Below are 17,704 nucleotides of genomic sequence, written 5' to 3'. Positions count from 1 at the left end.
CAGGGTCATACAGCACCCCTTTCTTCCCATCTTGTACCCCTTTCTCGCTACCTCTTACCTTTCTCCTTTGTTACTTCAGAACTCAGCTTCTATGCACTTTCTAATTTCTGGTAGCAATGTGATTCACCATAGGGCTCCGAGAACGCAGGGCCCCAGGGTAACTGCCCATGCAGTAAGATGGCACTGAGTGTACGTAGAAGAATTAATGCTGCTTGGAAGGCGAAAGGTGGTCACACCAAGTTTTGATTTGATTTAGATTTTTCCTCTGTTCACTCACTTTGCATTTTGTTAAATGATAAACAATATTAACATGTCTTTTTTTAAATGCATTCCTACTTAACAGCATTTTTTTCACACCTGCCTAAAACACTTGCACAGTATATAGTACATATATATATATATATAGATATATATATATAGATATATATAGATATACACATATATACACACACACACACACACATTTATATACATACATACACACATGCCAGTTACCTTGTTTTTGAAAGAAAATCAAATTTTACACATTAAAAAATCATCAGATGTATCAGAAATACAATGTAGACATTGTTAATGTTGTAAATTATTATTGTAGCAGTAAATGTGTGGTTTTTAATTGAGTATATGATTCGATATACACAGAGGCACTTTATCAGCAACGATCATTCCTGTGTTCCAATGACACGTATTAGATAATTCAAGTTTAAGTTTAAAAGGAAGGCTTATTGATAATTAGAAAACTCTTTTGCAATTATGTTAGCACAGCTACCAATTTCCTAGTTTTTTATTAAAAAGTGACCCTAAACGTTTGAATGGTAGTTTATATACATATCAATGGTAATGTTTAAATAAACGATTACTTTCATGGGAAAATACATTTACAATTTTTATTTGTTGGTTGGGCATATGGGACAACTTCAGGTTTCAAATTCTGCGAGTATCAAAAATGCTCTTTTAATGTGACAGCCTAATCACCAAAATTGTCTATTGTTTTTCAATGCAGCTGGCATGGACACCAATGCATTTTACTGCATTCAAATCAGGGCTGCAACTAGCGATTATTTTCATGATCGATTAGTTGGCCGATATGCAAATTATTTGTTTATTTAAAATAATTTAATGAACAAACTAGGTGTTAAAAGAAACATCAGAATAAAAAACTTAAAATTTACATTAACGTGCCATTGTACACAAACTTTTATCTTTATCACTAAGAGCATTTCTCTAATTGCTTTCTTATTACACTGACATAATAATAAAAGCTATATTTTACAAGAACCCAAAAACATTTTTTCTTAAGAGGTTTAAATACCAAAAAAGTTAATATTAATTCACTATTTACTATTTTTTTCTATTTAATAAGAACTAGGATTGAGAAAAATGCATTTCTTATTTCCTTTTATTTGCCAACCTGCCCCCAGTTATGCACATCTGCCCCCGGCTTGCCACTTTGCCCCCAGATATGCCTTATGCCCTCTATATGGCACTCTGCCCCCTGATATGCCTTATACCCCCTATATGCAACTGTGCCCCCCTGATGTGCCTTATACCCCCTATATGTCACTCTGCCCCCCAGCTATGCCTTATGTTGCCCTGATATGCCACTCTGCCCCCCCAATATGCTTGATGTCCCCCTATATGGCACTGAGCCCTCTGATATGCCACTCCACCCCCTAGATATCCCTTATACCTCCCTATATGTCACTCCGCCTCCATATATGCATTATACCCCCAGATATACCGAACATACGAACATGGAGGCGGCAAAACGTAGACGAAGACACACAACACAACAAATCTTCGTGTTCGTCTTCTAATCTCCCTGGTCCCTTCCCCATCTAGCCTACCTTATCTACGCAGCATCGCAGGGGTTGACGGAAGCGGAAATCCGTAGGATCGCTGTCAGGGGTTAAGGGGCCATGCGAACCACTCTACTGGTCGCCTGAAGGGTCCTCCTCTGGAATCAACCAATTTGTTGATGCCAGAGGAGGACCCTGCAGGTGACCAATAGGCTCATGCACACGGCCTGTTTAACTCCTGACTACGAACCTACAGGTTTCTGCTCCCGTTAACCCCTGCGATGCTGCGTACATAACGGGAGCGGAAATCCGGAGGTTCGCTGTCAGGGGTTAACTTGGCCAGCAGAGACCACTGGTTTCCCTGCTCCAACAGTTAAAGGTCTGTACAAGTGACTTTATTGGGCGTTCGTACGGACTTTTAACTGTTGGAGCAGGGAGACCAGTGGTCTCTGCCAGCCAAGTTGCTGGACCAGGATTTTAAAAGTCTGTACGAGCGACCCATTGGTCTCCAGCAGGGGTTCGTCTGGCATCAACCAATTGGTTGATGCCAGAGGAGGACCCTGCAGGAGACCAATAGGCTCACTCGCACAGCCTTTTTAACTCCTGACGGAGAAATACGGATTTCCACTCCCGTTAACCCCTGCGATGCTGCGTAGATAACAGGAGCGGAAATCCGTAGGTTCGCCGTCAGGGTTAACTTGGTGCAACTTGGCCGGCAGAGATCACTGCTCTCCCTGCTCCAACAGTTAAAAGTCTGTACGAACGACCAATAAAGTCACTTGTACGGACCTTTAAATGTTGGAGCAGGGAGACCAGTGGTCTCTGCCAGCCAAGTTGCTGGACCAGGATTTTAAAAGTCTGTACGAGCAACTCTATTGGTCACCAGCAAGGGGCACGTCTGCCATCACCCAATGAAATACAGGTGTACTTAATAGGTTGATGGCAGAGGAGGCCCCTGCAGGCGACCAATAGAGTTGCTTGTACAGACATTTAAAATTCTGGCGCCAAAGCTGCTGCGTAGTCCGTACCCTTGTTAACCCCGTATTGACCCCTTCTACAAAAAACGAAGAAAAAAACGAACACGAAAAATGTACACGAATATTTGCTCGAACCAAACTGAACTGATGCCCCCCCCCCCGAGTTCAGCCATCAGTTTTATTATTGATTTCACATGCAAGGGAAGTATACCTGAGTACATATCCTGCTTTCAGTAAAAGTAGCCAGTAAGAAGGAAAGTGAAACAAAAACTTTGTGAACTACAACCCCCATAAATGTTTGTTTTGACTACTTTTACTATTTGCTTTGGGTTTTTGGAGAAATAATGGGAGAAAATTAAATTTATTGGAGGATTTGTTTTGCATTTTTAGCACTCTATTATATTTTGTAGTTAATCAAATTATGATTGTCCCCTATGTCTAACTAAAGCCAAACATCATTGTTCCAGTCTTCCACTGGGAAAAAATCTGGTAACTTATTAATTCTCTTTAAATGGAATCTAGTTACCACAACATACAGCAAGTAATTTAACAATGTGTAAAATATGAAGTGCAATGCATTAAGATACATCTAAACATAAATAATACTATAAAATCAAGTTCCTTTGTTAAGTGTTGCTTGGAAAAAGGGAAAGTACATGTGCACAGCAAATGCTATACAGGTGCGTATTCAAGGGGTAAAATACCGCTTGTGATTTTCAGCAGTGAATTTACCTCCCTTATTTCATATCGGTTTGTAACTAAAAGCCTTGCGTAGGAAAAACACCCTTAATGGTAATGGAATAGCAGGCGTATAATTAAAATTATCAAGGCAATAATTACAACACCTCAACAATAAGCTACTAATGCAAAGGCTGGTGGGAGGATGATTATCCCAGAACCCTCCACACCAACAATTCATACATATACCATAAACAGAAATAAGAGAAAACTGATGGATTTCACCAGCTAGGAAAGAATCCCATTCAACAAAGTTAACCCTGCCCCATAACAGCTATAGGAATGCCTCTACATTTTAATTATTTAGTAAGGAGGCAAGACAATTTGCGGTTACTTCCCTTACAAAAAATTACTGCAGTTTTTCTGAAGTAATACTGCAGTTTTTTGGACATGAAAAAACTGCAATACTGCACTTTTACTGCAGTATTACTGCACATTTACTGCAGTTTTACTGCATTTGTACTTCACGGTACTGCAGTGTTACTGCACATTTACTGCACTTTTTTTTTTATATTGCAAACCTACAGTTGTACTTCAATGTACTGTAGCTTTATTGCATTTGTACTTCCGTACAAAAATAACTGCAGTAAAACTGCAGTACAGTGAAGTACAAATGCAGTAAAACTGCAGTAAATGTGCAGTAATACTGCAGTAAAAGTGCAGTATTGCAGTTTTTTCATGTCCAAAAAACTGCAGTATTACTTCAGAAAAACTGCAGTAATTTTTTTGTAAGGGTTCTCCCTCCAAACATTGATCCGTCACGGTCTGTTGCAGGCCTGTCACAACTCTTTAAACTGAATTAAAAAAAAACAAACATCAGGCTCTCCTGTACCCTTACTCAAGCTGCAGCTACATTTTCAGTAAAAAAAAGCGGGGGCCATTAAAACAGATTTAATTATGTTTAATTTATTTATGCAGGTGTTTGATTAAAACAAATCCCACATACTTTTTGCCATGCAGTAATTCAAATGATTTCTCAGCTATCTTGGTGCGTGCAGCTGTACCTGATTTACGGTATTATGGAAATCCCACCAGCATATCACTACATTATGATTAGAAGTCACTGTTTTCCCCATAGACTTGCCCTTCCTGTTCAGCCCCTTATTCTGACTTCTTAATAGAAGGAGGGTGACTACTTCATTCAGAAAGCAACAACAAGATACTGTTTGAAAACAGGCAGTAGACCATTATGAGACAGCAAGCTGCCATGGTTTTATTCAAACCGTAAGAAAAAAGAAATTATATATATATATATATATATATATATATATATTTACAGACAGACACACACACATATATATATATACACACACACACACACACACACACTTTTCAATGCCAACTTTCTCCCAAAATATCAGTCAGGTTTGTATATATATGGTCTCTGCGCCAGTTAACAGCAAGGCGACATGTAAAAGTTGAGGTTTAGTTTAATTAAAAACGTGTATATCGTAAACCACAATTTAAAATTGAACATCAAAGAATTACATTTCATGAAGAGAGTTTAAATACATTGTATATTCTAATGGAGACATCAAGCTCGCTATGAAGAGACTTAATTGTGTGTGCACATATTTTGAACTCCTTTTTCCATGGAAATTCTCTTAATGTAACATGGGGCTCTACTTCTCAACAGTAACAAAAGAACAGCACAGCCTGAAACCATCTGACTACACAACATTTTCATACCTATAGTCATTTTCCACCTACAGCATTTGATAGATCTAAAAAAACATGTATAATTCCCTCACCATATATAAAATGTAAACTATTTCACTAAACAATATTTTCATTCATAAACTCAGTCGGTGGGGCCATGAACACCACATTTAGTTGAAATCCTAATCTTAACGTGCCATATACCGATATTGTTGTCCTGTTTATGTGCATTCAGTTTCCTAGCTGCGTAGATGTCCCCCGCCGGCCCTGCAAGACCCCGGGGAGTCTGCACTGGTAAGTCTAGGGGGGGCACATCTTGGGGGCAGTGTGGCAGCATATCTCGGGTGGGACAGAGTGGCAGCATATCTCGGGGGGGCACATCTTGGGGGCAGAGTGGCAGCATATCTCGGGGGGGCACATCCTGGGGGCAGAGTGGCAGCATATCTCGGGGGGGCAGAAAATCTGGGGTGGGCAGAGTGGCAGCATATCTATTCCACTGTTTTTTTTACTAAAACATTTTTTCTTTAAAAAAGCACCTAACTTTTAGGGTGTGGCCTATATTCGAGCCAATACGGTACATAGAGGGACACCAACTTTACCCCTCTGAAGACGCCAATGAAGGCCGAAATGCATGTCTGTGGCTGTTGCTTCCCTCACTAAGCCTTACATTTCGGTTCTAGACTGCCCTTTTGGGTTGGATCAGGCTGATATGTTAATAGAGATTTTCCCCTATAATGGCACAAGAGAGATAAAACTGCTCTCAAGCAGGTACACACCGCATGGCAGGCTATGAAGCTGCTGTCTATTCTGGGTTGAGTAAATGATTTTTGTATGATTAAATCTCTGGTACAATTATATGAACTAACAACTATAATTGAGCCCTGGTATGAAATAATATTTAATAGGAAAAAACCTTCACTGTATTTAGGAATTACAGGTTATCTAGGCAAAAGGAAGTAGCAATGACGTGGAAAAAATATAAGTAGCATACAAGGTGCACACTTGTTGATGAACACTTTCCTTAATCATACCTTATAGTGAAATTGCTAGCAACATAGCTTTTATCATAATTAAATTCATTTATTGAAACTACATACAATTTGCGCGTTTGTCTGCCAATCAGTGTAATTGTTCTGGAGATATTTAGTTTGAAAAAGGACTATTTTTACTTTCTAGACGGTAAGGCAAAAGGTGGCAGGAACAGCCATTTATTTATATTATCTTACCCACCAAAGAAGGACAATAAGCAGCGTGAACAGTATGATAAAGGATTTTGGAAAATCACAGATCTGATTTAAATAATATAAAATAAATAAATAATAAAAATAAATACATAAATAAATAAAATTTGATCCACTTCGCTAGTTAGTGGTGAATCCTATTGTTCACTGCCTGTGCCAGCTGAATTGTAGCAGTTCATACCTAAATAAATAGATTGTGTTTGTTTCTCTCACAAAACTATTCCAGTTTGTTGGGTTGTGTTGCAAAAACACATTTATAAATAACAAATAATAAGATTCCCCAGTTGATGAAAGCTGCAAAAACCAATGAATATTAGTTTTATTCACATTTTAAACAAGATATGCTGGAGAAAACCATAGCCTCGATATTAAAACTTAATTAAAAAATAAGCAGTACCTCTGCCTCAAGCTATAACTACATTTTCAGGCCAGACAAAACAAAAAGAAATTAAAGAAAATTACAATATAAAATTACCTTGTAATTGTGCACAAAGTATACGTGCGCACATTATGGACATTATGGATATTTCCTCCTGTATGTACATTTCCTAAAAGCTATTAAGGTCATTTCTCTAGACTGTAATAAACGGCTCAAGTGACCTCAAGGGATACTGAGAAAAGTAGTTATTTTTCATTTCTACAAGAAAAGTAGTTATTTTTCATTTCTACACGCATACAGAATTTTTTGCCTTACTTGTTCAAGGCAATAGTAAATTTATTTTTAGACAATTTTTTATTCTCATTCAGTTTCATCCACAAAAAAACCCCATCACATTCATATTTATTGCCAAAGTAAATTATTCTGATTCCTGGAATGTCAATTGTTCTGATTTTTTTCTTCAGTTTATTATAATTTTCTGTAAATATATTATACTGTAAATCTATCTGCAACCTACCCTTCCTCTGAACACATGACCCATCTACTTTACCTTATACAGCTATACACAGGGATACAAAATTACACTTTAAGATGTGATAAATGGGTAATTGTCATCAACAGAGCTTTTGTTTCCTTAACCTAAATGTATTTTACATTGTCTAAACAGTCAACTTGATGTTGGTGACAACAAAGGGTTGTATGAATGCATGTTATGTTGTTTAAGGTTAACCCATTAAAACCTTCATGAGGTTCCATACCGTCACGACAACTTGCCAGAAAACATATCATTATCTGAAGGAGAGACTGCCAATCTACGTCAGTGGGAGCTCCTACCTGCATCCCGCAAGAAAGTTAAGATGTCTTCCCCCGCGATACACATATAAACTGTGTATAAACCCTCATTTGACAAAGAAAATTTCCTACCAGCAACTTGCCATATTAATGCTACCATACTGTCAACTAAAGTCCATCTACAATCATGTAATTATTTTGCCATTCTTGTTAAACACAAGAGTGAATCCTTTAGCATTAAAAAGTCCTGTAATGCATTGCTGATCTCATTTAAACCAATTAGAATGTATAATGGTATTCAGTAATTAATATTTATTTATAGCTGTTGGTTCTCACACATGACACAAAGACGCATGACTGCCATGTCAAGCTATAAAACTACCTTATTTTATTGGTTCAGTGGAATACTGCTGTGCAAATGCAAAACAACCAAAGCTGTGAAATCATATAGACAAGATCCATTAAAATGTCAATCAATAAAACAATCAAGACTCGTGGAACACACTATACGCTAGATGTTTTTCCAACTGCAATAAAAGTCACTTGCCAAACTCTTAAAATAAATACATATATATATTTTTTTTTTATCTGTTTTTAGCCACAGTCACTGTCAGTACCAAATATGGATAAAACAGAAACCTCTATGTATTAAGGACACGGGAAGAAGGGCCCTTAGTGCTCAAAAAGGACACATATAAAACAATTGTAGCCTGGAAACACCTCAAAATCCCTTATCCAGTAGGTCCACCATACAAAGGTCTCCTGATGTTGGTCCCTCAGCCTCTCTTACAACTCCCCACTAATGCCTTCATCCGATGCCATTCTGCCACTGCCAACAAGCCCTAAAACCCTCCTAACAAATAATTCCTTAACAACCTTATGTTTCTATGTACCCCAATTCACTATAGATTTAGTAGCAATATGATGCCACAGTAGCACAATCCAGCGAAGACTTTACTCACTATAAAATCATGCTTCACACCTACAACTCTGCCCTCTCTCTCGCCAAACAGCTCTACTTCTCCACTCTCATATCCTCCCTTTCTTCCAACCCACGACGCCTTTTTTTCTACTTTCAACTCCCTTCTCTGTCCCTCCACACCCATACCACAAACCTCTCACTGCCCAAGATCTTGCTACCCACTTAAAAGAGAAGATCGAGACTATTAGAAAAAGACCTCTCTTCCTTACAACTCCCTCCTACACCTCTCTCTCTCCACTCCTACTATACTAACTGCTTTTCCCCTACAACCGAAGAAGCTTTAGCCACTCTTCTTCCTCCCACCCAACAACCTGTCCCTTTGATCCCATCCCTTCACACCTCACAAGGTATCTATATCCATCCCTTGGTCCATCACTTACCCACCTATTTAATCTCTCTCTATCATCTGGAACTGTACCATCTGCCTTCAAGCATGCGCTAATCACACCCATTCTAAAGAATCCTTCCTCAGATCCCGTCTGTTTGACTAACTACCGCCCTATCTCTCTGCTTCCTTTTACCTCTAAGCTGCTTGAAAGGATTGTGTACAATCGCCTCACTAACTTCCTCTCCTCTAATTCCCTCCTTGACCCTCTACAGTCTAGTTTCAAACCCCTTCACTCTACTGAAACAGCTCTAACAAAAGTCTCCAATGTCTCACTTGCTTCTATAGGCATTCGAGATACAGCTCTCTCCCGGATCTTCTCATATCTGTCTAACCGTTCCTTCTCTGTCAACTTCTCTGGCAAGACATCATCGCCCCTTCCACTTTCGGTTGGTGTCCCCCAAGGTTCAGTCCTTGGCCCTCTGCTGTTCTCCCTTTATACTTCCTCTCTTAGCAAACTAATCAACTCATTTGGCCTCCAGTATCATCTATATGCAGATGATACCCAAATCTACCTGTCTTCTCCTGATCCCTCTCCATCTCTCATGTTCTGTATTTAGAATTAAACTTAAAATCCTGGTACTGACATATAAGGCCATCCATAATACTGTTCCTCCATACATTTCTGACCTCATTAGCAAATACTCTCCTACTCGATTCCTACGTTCTTCCCATGGGCTAAGGCTCTCCTCCTCACTTATCACCTCTTCCTTTTCCCATCTACAAGATTTCACTCGGGCTGCCCCATATCTCTGGAATATACTCCCAAGGAACCTTCAGCATTCACCCTCCCTCCCGACATTCAAGAAACATCTAAAAACCCACTTCTTCAGAGAAGCATACCATCTTAGCTGCTAGAACTTCCTTGTCATCGATACAACCACCACACTACCTCCCACCCTTTCTCTATGCCTTATGTTTGTCACCCCATTTCCCTCTAGATTGTAAGCTTGCGAGCAGGGCTCTCTCCACCAAATGTATTGGTCTGTCTTAGTTTGTCAATTCTTGTCTTGTCATATCCCTTGAATTTATGTTTTTAACTCCAAATTACCTACATGTGTGTGAAAATCTGATTTATTATGTCTGCTAAATACAAAAATAGGGAAAGTATTACAGATGTATGGGTATGTTTGCTTGGTGTCATACTGCCTAGGATTGCATATTTGAGATACCCAATTGCTATGTGCTTACTGAATCCCAAAGCACCTATTTGACCAGTGTTCTCCACCTGACTGTTATGAATTGGTTTAACGATTAATTAAAACCAAACTAGAAATGTCAGCAGGTAACCAGGTTAGGAAACTGTAACTGATATTTTCCATTTAGTAATTTATAAGAAGCTTGCATTAGTATGCAGACCACATTGTGTCCTGTACAAACACAGTACTGTAGCTGGAGGTTGTAATCAAATTACTTTGAATATATTGAAAAGATGGATTATAATCGTAATATATCATACAAGGTGCCAACCCATGTATATAGCACAGTGTTCATTATTCTACTTCGAAGTGCTCAAGTTACACAAATATAGCAAATGTCATTCACCGTGTAATTCACAAGCTTTGCTACCTGATCTATCAGTATAATTAACAGTCTGCATCTTTATGTCAATATTCTAGAGAAGAGCAAATGGCAAAAAGGGCAACCATTTTAGCATTGGCCACATAAATGTCAGTTTCTTTAATTGTCACTTTGTGTTACCACTGTGTCACTTTGTGTTACCAGTAGAGTGCATGATCAACCATTCGGGGATTAAATGGAATAAATCCACAATAACGGGTTATGTTTCATTTATGTCTGTAGCACTCTACAACAGAAGGTGTGGAGAACCATTGTGACAACATCAGTAGAAAGAAGCAAAAACGCTATGCTTGATCACCCCAAGGAAACATTTCTATCCATTGTCGACTTGATGCACCTGCGAGTGACCATGATGCTTCCAAGCCAGATTTTTCCCCAGATCTGATAACTGTTGGGAAAATCTAATTTCCTGCTCTGGTACTGGCTGAACATTTTAGGACTTAACTAGCACTCATTGCAGATGTCTGCATAAACCTACAGAGTTCTCTGTAAACAACCTCTGGCTTTTTCTTGTGAGGGCATTTGGATAAGGACATTAGGTATTTTGCCTTACAGTACCTCTTTCTACAACACGAGTTCACTTACGAGAAATTCCTTCCCCATTGTGTTAATATGAAATCATGTGATCAGTCGTAGCAAACACATGCATATAATATAGTAGGAACTTACCCAGCTCATTAAGACTTTGAGCAGCTTTGGTTATCTCTCTACTCCCTCCTTGCAGCTGACCTTGAAGCCTCTTGCTGAGATACAAGATGCGTATAATTCTCCGAAGCAAATCACAAGCAGACTGTAAAACATGATTATTCACAATCAAATAATATAAAGTGGATATAATTAAGTGTTATTGGGTACATAGCCCTCTGTGTATTTTTGGGGATTTGTCCTTGATGGTACATTTTTACAGATATGCTCTTACACTACAGATAGAAAAACATGTTCACCAGTACAGTTCTTTTACTTTTAGAACTTCTCTGAAAATGAATGCTTTTCTCCAGAAACATGTCCAGTGTATCAGAAGAAGAAAATAACAGTCAGAACAGTCAGTTCTACTTACCGAGAGCTTCTTTTCCCTGCCAATCCCTGGACACCATAGATAGGACTGCTCCATACCCGGGATAGGGACTTAAACACTTAAAAGCCCCACCTCTCTCAGAGAGCCTCAATGAATAACAAAGGCCGCACAGGAAACAAAATAGAATGCAATAGCTTTATTTAAGGGAAGGAACAAATGTGTCACCAGCGACTGGCAGGGAAAAGGAGCTCTCGGTAAGTAGAACTATTTGAGTCCTGCCTTATCGCAGGTACAGAGGAGGAGTGCTATCCGTGGTGTCACCTGGGATGGCAGGGAAAAAAGCATCACCCTGTTACATTACTTAATAAGTAAGCATGAACCTAACAACTTCAAGCATGCAAGGTAAGATAATACATGCAAAATCCCCAAGTTTGTAGGGCAATGTCTGCCAAACGCCATAATGTAACATTGTTTTTTTTTCTCTCTACTTAGATTTTTTGATATTTACTCAAATTGTATTGTTGTCAATTTGACAAGCACAAGTCTCATCCCTGAGCAAACTGGAAGTTTCCACGTCCCCTGAGCTTGCCATAGTAAAAACCACATCAATAGAAGGCTTCAATGTATTCACTTATTTTATGCTCTGAAGGCAATGAAATACTGTATTGATTTGAAGGGAAAAAAGGAACTTGTGCAGCTCCATGTTATACAGGAAGAGAGCACTTAAAAGGGAAACCTCTCAAGAGTTAATTGTCCCTTGAGAAGTAAAAGAAAATCAATAAGAATATACAGCGTATAAGGAAAAGCAGTCAAGTGTACGTGTGTTAGGAGGCATTTACTTAACAGACCCAGAACAATAAATTTCATTATTGCAGGCAATATATTGCACAAAGGTTGCCTTCTAAAATAAATGAACATGTACAAATCTTATGTATTTATTTTTTTAAGAATAATGAGTGGTGAGTTCTATGCTTTAATAGCACCTTCATGAAAAGGGAGACTACATCAGTATATATCTTCCATCTCCTTGTTATGGATATTCGTGGCAATGTCATGGTTTTCCATTAAGCAATATATGGCCACACTACACTGAGTTGCAATTTGCACTTTAATTCTAGTGACTGCACAACTATTACATTAAATGATTTTCACACCATTTACTAGAAATGACTTAATGCTTTTGAAGCCACAAATGTAAAATTAACAGAGAAAGAAATAAAACAGCATACCTGTAGACGAGCCAGCTGTGCGGTACGTGATATAATCTTGTTATATGGGTCAACTATTTTTGTTCGTATTCTGATTAAAAAAAAAAAAAAAAATTATATAGTGACACGCTGTAACTATGGACTGAGAATGCAATATGCAACATGATTCATACCTATCAAGTGCACTTTGCAAGGCTCCAATTCTAGTCTGCATCATCTGGAGAACACCTACAATATAAAGCATTGTCCTTTTTATATCAGACCTTTTCATACAAGTCAACAATTGACACAGAAAAGTTAAAAAAATATCAAGTCTTCATAGAAAAGGCAGCATTCATATTCACCTATTGCAGTAATCATTCTGTGATCTGAAACATGGCATGTAAGTTGTGCGCAGAAAGAGTATTGCCTATGAAGGCTGTGCAAACTCTACTAAAATTACCACCGCTAAATGTTTTATTAATGTGCCTGATGTACTCCAGTTTTTATGATCAGTAATCATATTACCTACTCAGTTTTCAATAGTAAAATGCTTGACTGTAAACAAGGGAAACACTACTAAAAACAATCAAGAATAAATAAGGATATTTCTTGTGACAAATTATTATTATTATCTTTTATTTATATAGCGTCAACAAGTTACGCAGCGCTTACTACAATACATATATTTGAGGGGTGTGACACGATGAGAATTGACAGACTAAGACAAACCGATATACTAGGTGGATAGAGCCCTGCTCGCAAGTTTACAATCTAGAGGGAAAGAGACAAATTATTAAAAACTAAGTCTGGTCTCTGAATATATATATTTTAACCACTATGTGGCAGAGGACTAAACAAATATCCTGTAATTCTAAATAGTGTATGTAGTTCCTGTAAAAAATAGATATATTTTTATAAAACATGTTCTAGATAAGACGAGGTTAAACTAACAAACACTGACTTTTTGGCACAGCTCACTTAACACAGAATGTATTATTATATTTTTTTATGAAAGTTAAGTTTTATATAAGAATATCCTCATTTCATCTTGATTAAATATCTATATTCGGGTTAGCTCCATTGATATTACTTTCTAGTGAAGCTCTTTAGACATTCATATTAACAACCAGATTTTTTTTCAGTTTAATGAACTATTACTGAGAGGACAATCAAATATTTCCATAATTTTAAAAAAAATTATATTAGTATGATTAGTTATTGGTATATACTGATGTGTGCTGTGATTAGAAAAGTCACTGGTGGATGCACATATACCGTATTTGCCCGATTATAAGACGACCCTGATTATAAGACGACCCCCCAAAATCTGATTATTAACTTAGGAAAAAAAGAAAAAGCCTGAATATAAGACGACCCCAAAGGAAAAAAGTTTTACCAGTAAATGTTAATTCGTGTAAACTATTTTTTTTAATAAAAGCTATGATTGAGAAAAATATCCAAACTGTCCCCCAGTTACGCACATCTGCCCCCAGGCTTGCCACTCCAATATGGCACTGTGGCCCATGATATGCCTTTTAACCCTCTATATGCCACTGTGCCCCATGGTATGCCTTTTGACCCCCTATGTGCCACTCTGCCTCCAGAAATGCCTTATACCCCTATATCCCATTCTGGCATTTAGGGGGTTAAAATGCATATTATGGGGCAGAGTGGCATATAGGGAGGTATAAGGCATTTCAGGAGGCAGAGTGGCATTAAGGGAGTTAAAAGGCATTGTATAGAGCACTCTGCCTCCAGAAATGCCTTATACCCCTATATGCCACTCTGGCATTTAGGGGGTTAAAAGGCATATTATGGGGCAGAGTGGCATATAGGGAGGTATAAGGCATTTCAGGAGGCAGAGTGCTCTATTAAATGCCCCCTTAACGCCACTCCAGAAATGCCCTATGCCCCCATTTAACACACACACACCCTATACCCCCATTTAACACACACACACACACACTCTCTCTCTCTCTCCCCCCCCCCCTCTCACCCCCCTTCCCCCTCTCAGTCCTCTCTTACCGGTGCTTCCAGCCGGGGCAGCGGGTTGACGTCGCCTTCTGCTGCAGCCGGAAGGAGGCGGAGTTGGCAGCGGGGGTTTGTATGCGTCCGTCGCGTATACTTTCCCCGGCTGTCAGAGATCAGGAACTCTGATCTCTGACAGTCGGGGAAGGTCTACGCGACGGACGCAGACAACCCCCGCTGCTAGCCACACCTCCTTCCGGCTGCAGCGGACGTTGTCTACGCGGATCGCGTAGACGTCAACCCGCTGCCCCGGCAATACAGCAGCAAGCACCGGTAAGTGTGTGTATGATGGGGGGGGTGAGACAGGAGGATCCAGGTCCCCTGCAGCGGTGCGGGGGATCTGGATCTTAGTCTCCTAATCAGACCTCTATTTGAGGTCTGATTAGAAGACGACCCCGATTAGAAGACGAGGGGTATTTTTCAGACCATTTGCTCTGAAAAAAACCTCGTCTTCTAATCGAGCAAATACGGTATTTAGAAATGCACGCATCAATACATCAACATTTAGGGTACGTTGTGTTTGTAAATGCATTAAATGTTTATATAGCGAGAAATTTGTATCATTGTGGTAACTTGCGTTTGAATAACACAAGTCTCTTTGTTGCTGCTCAATCTTCTAACTTATAAAATAAGTATATAAAGTAATAATTCAGCTTTAAATCTACTCCAATGATATTTGTATGCTTACTTAAATACTTATTGCCTTATATAAAGGGAAAGAACCAAACATAGTGTTCGGTGACCAAGCGGAGCTGACTGGAGACGAGTATATCACGTGTATAACTCCTGCACGGATTTAACTAGGGGACGGGGGGTTCTGAATACCTCCAATCATGAACATATGCATTAAAACATATCATATGCGTCTGATGGACAAAGTGTCCTTTTAAATGCAAAACAGGAGAGAAAGGATGTACAGAATATTTTATAGTTTAGTAAATATGTGCCTGATCACAATAGGGAAGCTGATCCTATTTTTTTGTATCGAAACCAAATCAGTGCTGAAAATTTAATTTTGTCTTATGGAGCATTGCGAGAAGTACATGGCATCTGTTAAATTTGATCAGATGGAGATTGCATGACTTGGAAGGGTAAATGGAGAAGAGGAGCCGATTACAGTTAAGGGCAATCTGAATGAATTTCTAAGGGGAATATAATTGGGAAAATTGGCTCTTAGAAGCACTTTCGGCTTGCACAATCCCATAATAAATGTAATACATGATACGTGTTACACAGCACCACCAGCTGGGCACAGCAAAAAACACACAAAAAAAAAGTCCTGGGTCCAAAGAAAAAAAACAAAACATTTCACAACACAACCAAGTACAAATATTTACAGATTTGCTTCAGTTCTAAATGAGAAAACGTTACGCAACATATATTGAAAAAAAAAAACATAAACACGAGGCTATATCACCACAGACACCTTGTTGATTAAGACCACATTTCCACATCTGAGCAGTTCTGTCAGTACTCTCACATGTTTCCCAAAGGATCCAGACTGCCAGCATCACCATCAGGCAGAACTTGGACAGGTATGCAAAGAAAGTCATAAGTGCTAACTTGACTTTGTGTTTCTTGGAGACGAGTAGGTAAAACAACCTTAACAACTTACCTTCTAAAGACTCAATCCCTGTTGCTTGTGCCAACAGATCTTCATGTCTTGCAACTACCTTTAATAACAACAAAAAAAAGTTCATAGGCTTTATTTTTATACTAAAGCCAAAAAAAATGTCATCTCACCAAATGATGTATTAGAAAGGGCAAACATCCCAACAAAAATGTAATGCAAAATGGGATTTTGTTCTAACAAGCCACAATTTATTAACTAATTATGAAACAAACATTGAATTAGACAGGAAAGAAATAAAATATCTTGATATATTTGGTTACAAATTTAGCCAAAGCTTTGCAAACCTTTGCAAACCTTAACAAGAAGGGCTGGTTCTACGTAATGCATAACTGACCAGACCGGGTGACTTTGCAGGAATCTCACCAGTTTAACTATGCTTTATACAGGGCCACCAAGATCTTCTGCAGCAGAAGCCCACTGCGGTTGGACCTTTGCAGTGTCTAATGTAGTCAAGGAGTTCAAACCACAAATCTCCTACATACTCTGCAGACAACTTTCCCTTTTAGTGAATCAATTCAGTTAACCGCTTGAAGGGCACTGCTGGGCATGGAGGAAGATCAACATTTTCTGATATCTTGGTGACCTGGAGTCCAGGCAGGACTGTTCAATAAGTCCTAGCATAACGGCTAATTGCTTTATCCAACCACAAGATTGCCAGGGCAGGAAAAGTGTTTGAGTGAATACAGCCTTATTTCTATAAATGATGATGGTGGTGGCCTGATATTTCTTGAACCTCAGCAAATAAATGTCAATTGACCATGAAAAACTAAGCTTTAACGTTTGAATTCAGGTTAGTTATAAAATCAGCAAAGGATCTCATACCTGCACGTGAAGCTCTTTATCCAACTGACTGATACCTTGGGCAAGCTTTGCCAGCTGCTCTGCGATGACAGCTTGATGGATAGACTGAGATGTGTATGTTTTAACATCAAAATCATCTCTCAGAAAATCAGTGTAGCATTCTGAAACCACAAAGTGAAACATAAATAAAGCAGAGCTCTAGCTGCAATATGCAAAAATCGTAATACAGATAGAATTTTAATTTGATAACACCAGATGCAGAATACACAACGCAATTTAGGAAAAACATTAAAAATTGCAATGACATAACCTTTATGGCAATTGGTCATTAGAAATATTAAACGAGATGCTGGAAACTAATCCATGCCATTAACCCCTTAAGGACCTTTTATTTTTTGTACCCTTTGTGACCAAGGCTTTTTTTGTTTTGTTTTGTTTTTTTAACACTTTTGCGGTGCTCGTGTTTAGCTGTAACTTTCTCCTCACCCATTTAATGAACCCACA

General features: G+C 38.7%; 1 protein-coding gene across 1 annotated transcript in view; it reads right to left on the bottom strand.

The window, feature by feature from the left end:
• COG5 (component of oligomeric golgi complex 5) overlaps nucleotides 1-17,704 on the bottom strand; it is a 146,146-nt gene that overhangs the window by 124,291 nt on the left and 4,151 nt on the right. Inside the window, exons 2-6 of the mRNA XM_053463199.1 lie at nucleotides 17,222-17,361; nucleotides 16,382-16,439; nucleotides 12,930-12,984; nucleotides 12,778-12,847; nucleotides 11,203-11,323 (exon numbers count right to left, since the gene is read on the bottom strand). Coding sequence (XP_053319174.1) covers nucleotides 11,203-11,323; nucleotides 12,778-12,847; nucleotides 12,930-12,984; nucleotides 16,382-16,439; nucleotides 17,222-17,361 — 444 coding nt within the window. The remainder of the gene's footprint in view (nucleotides 1-11,202; nucleotides 11,324-12,777; nucleotides 12,848-12,929; nucleotides 12,985-16,381; nucleotides 16,440-17,221; nucleotides 17,362-17,704) is intronic.

This window comes from Spea bombifrons, chromosome 4 (assembly GCF_027358695.1).
Source record: "Spea bombifrons isolate aSpeBom1 chromosome 4, aSpeBom1.2.pri, whole genome shotgun sequence".
Classification (NCBI taxonomy): Eukaryota; Metazoa; Chordata; class Amphibia; order Anura; family Pelobatidae; genus Spea; species Spea bombifrons.
Note: the sequence above shows the minus strand (reverse complement) of the source record. Positions and strands in the feature narration are given on the sequence as shown.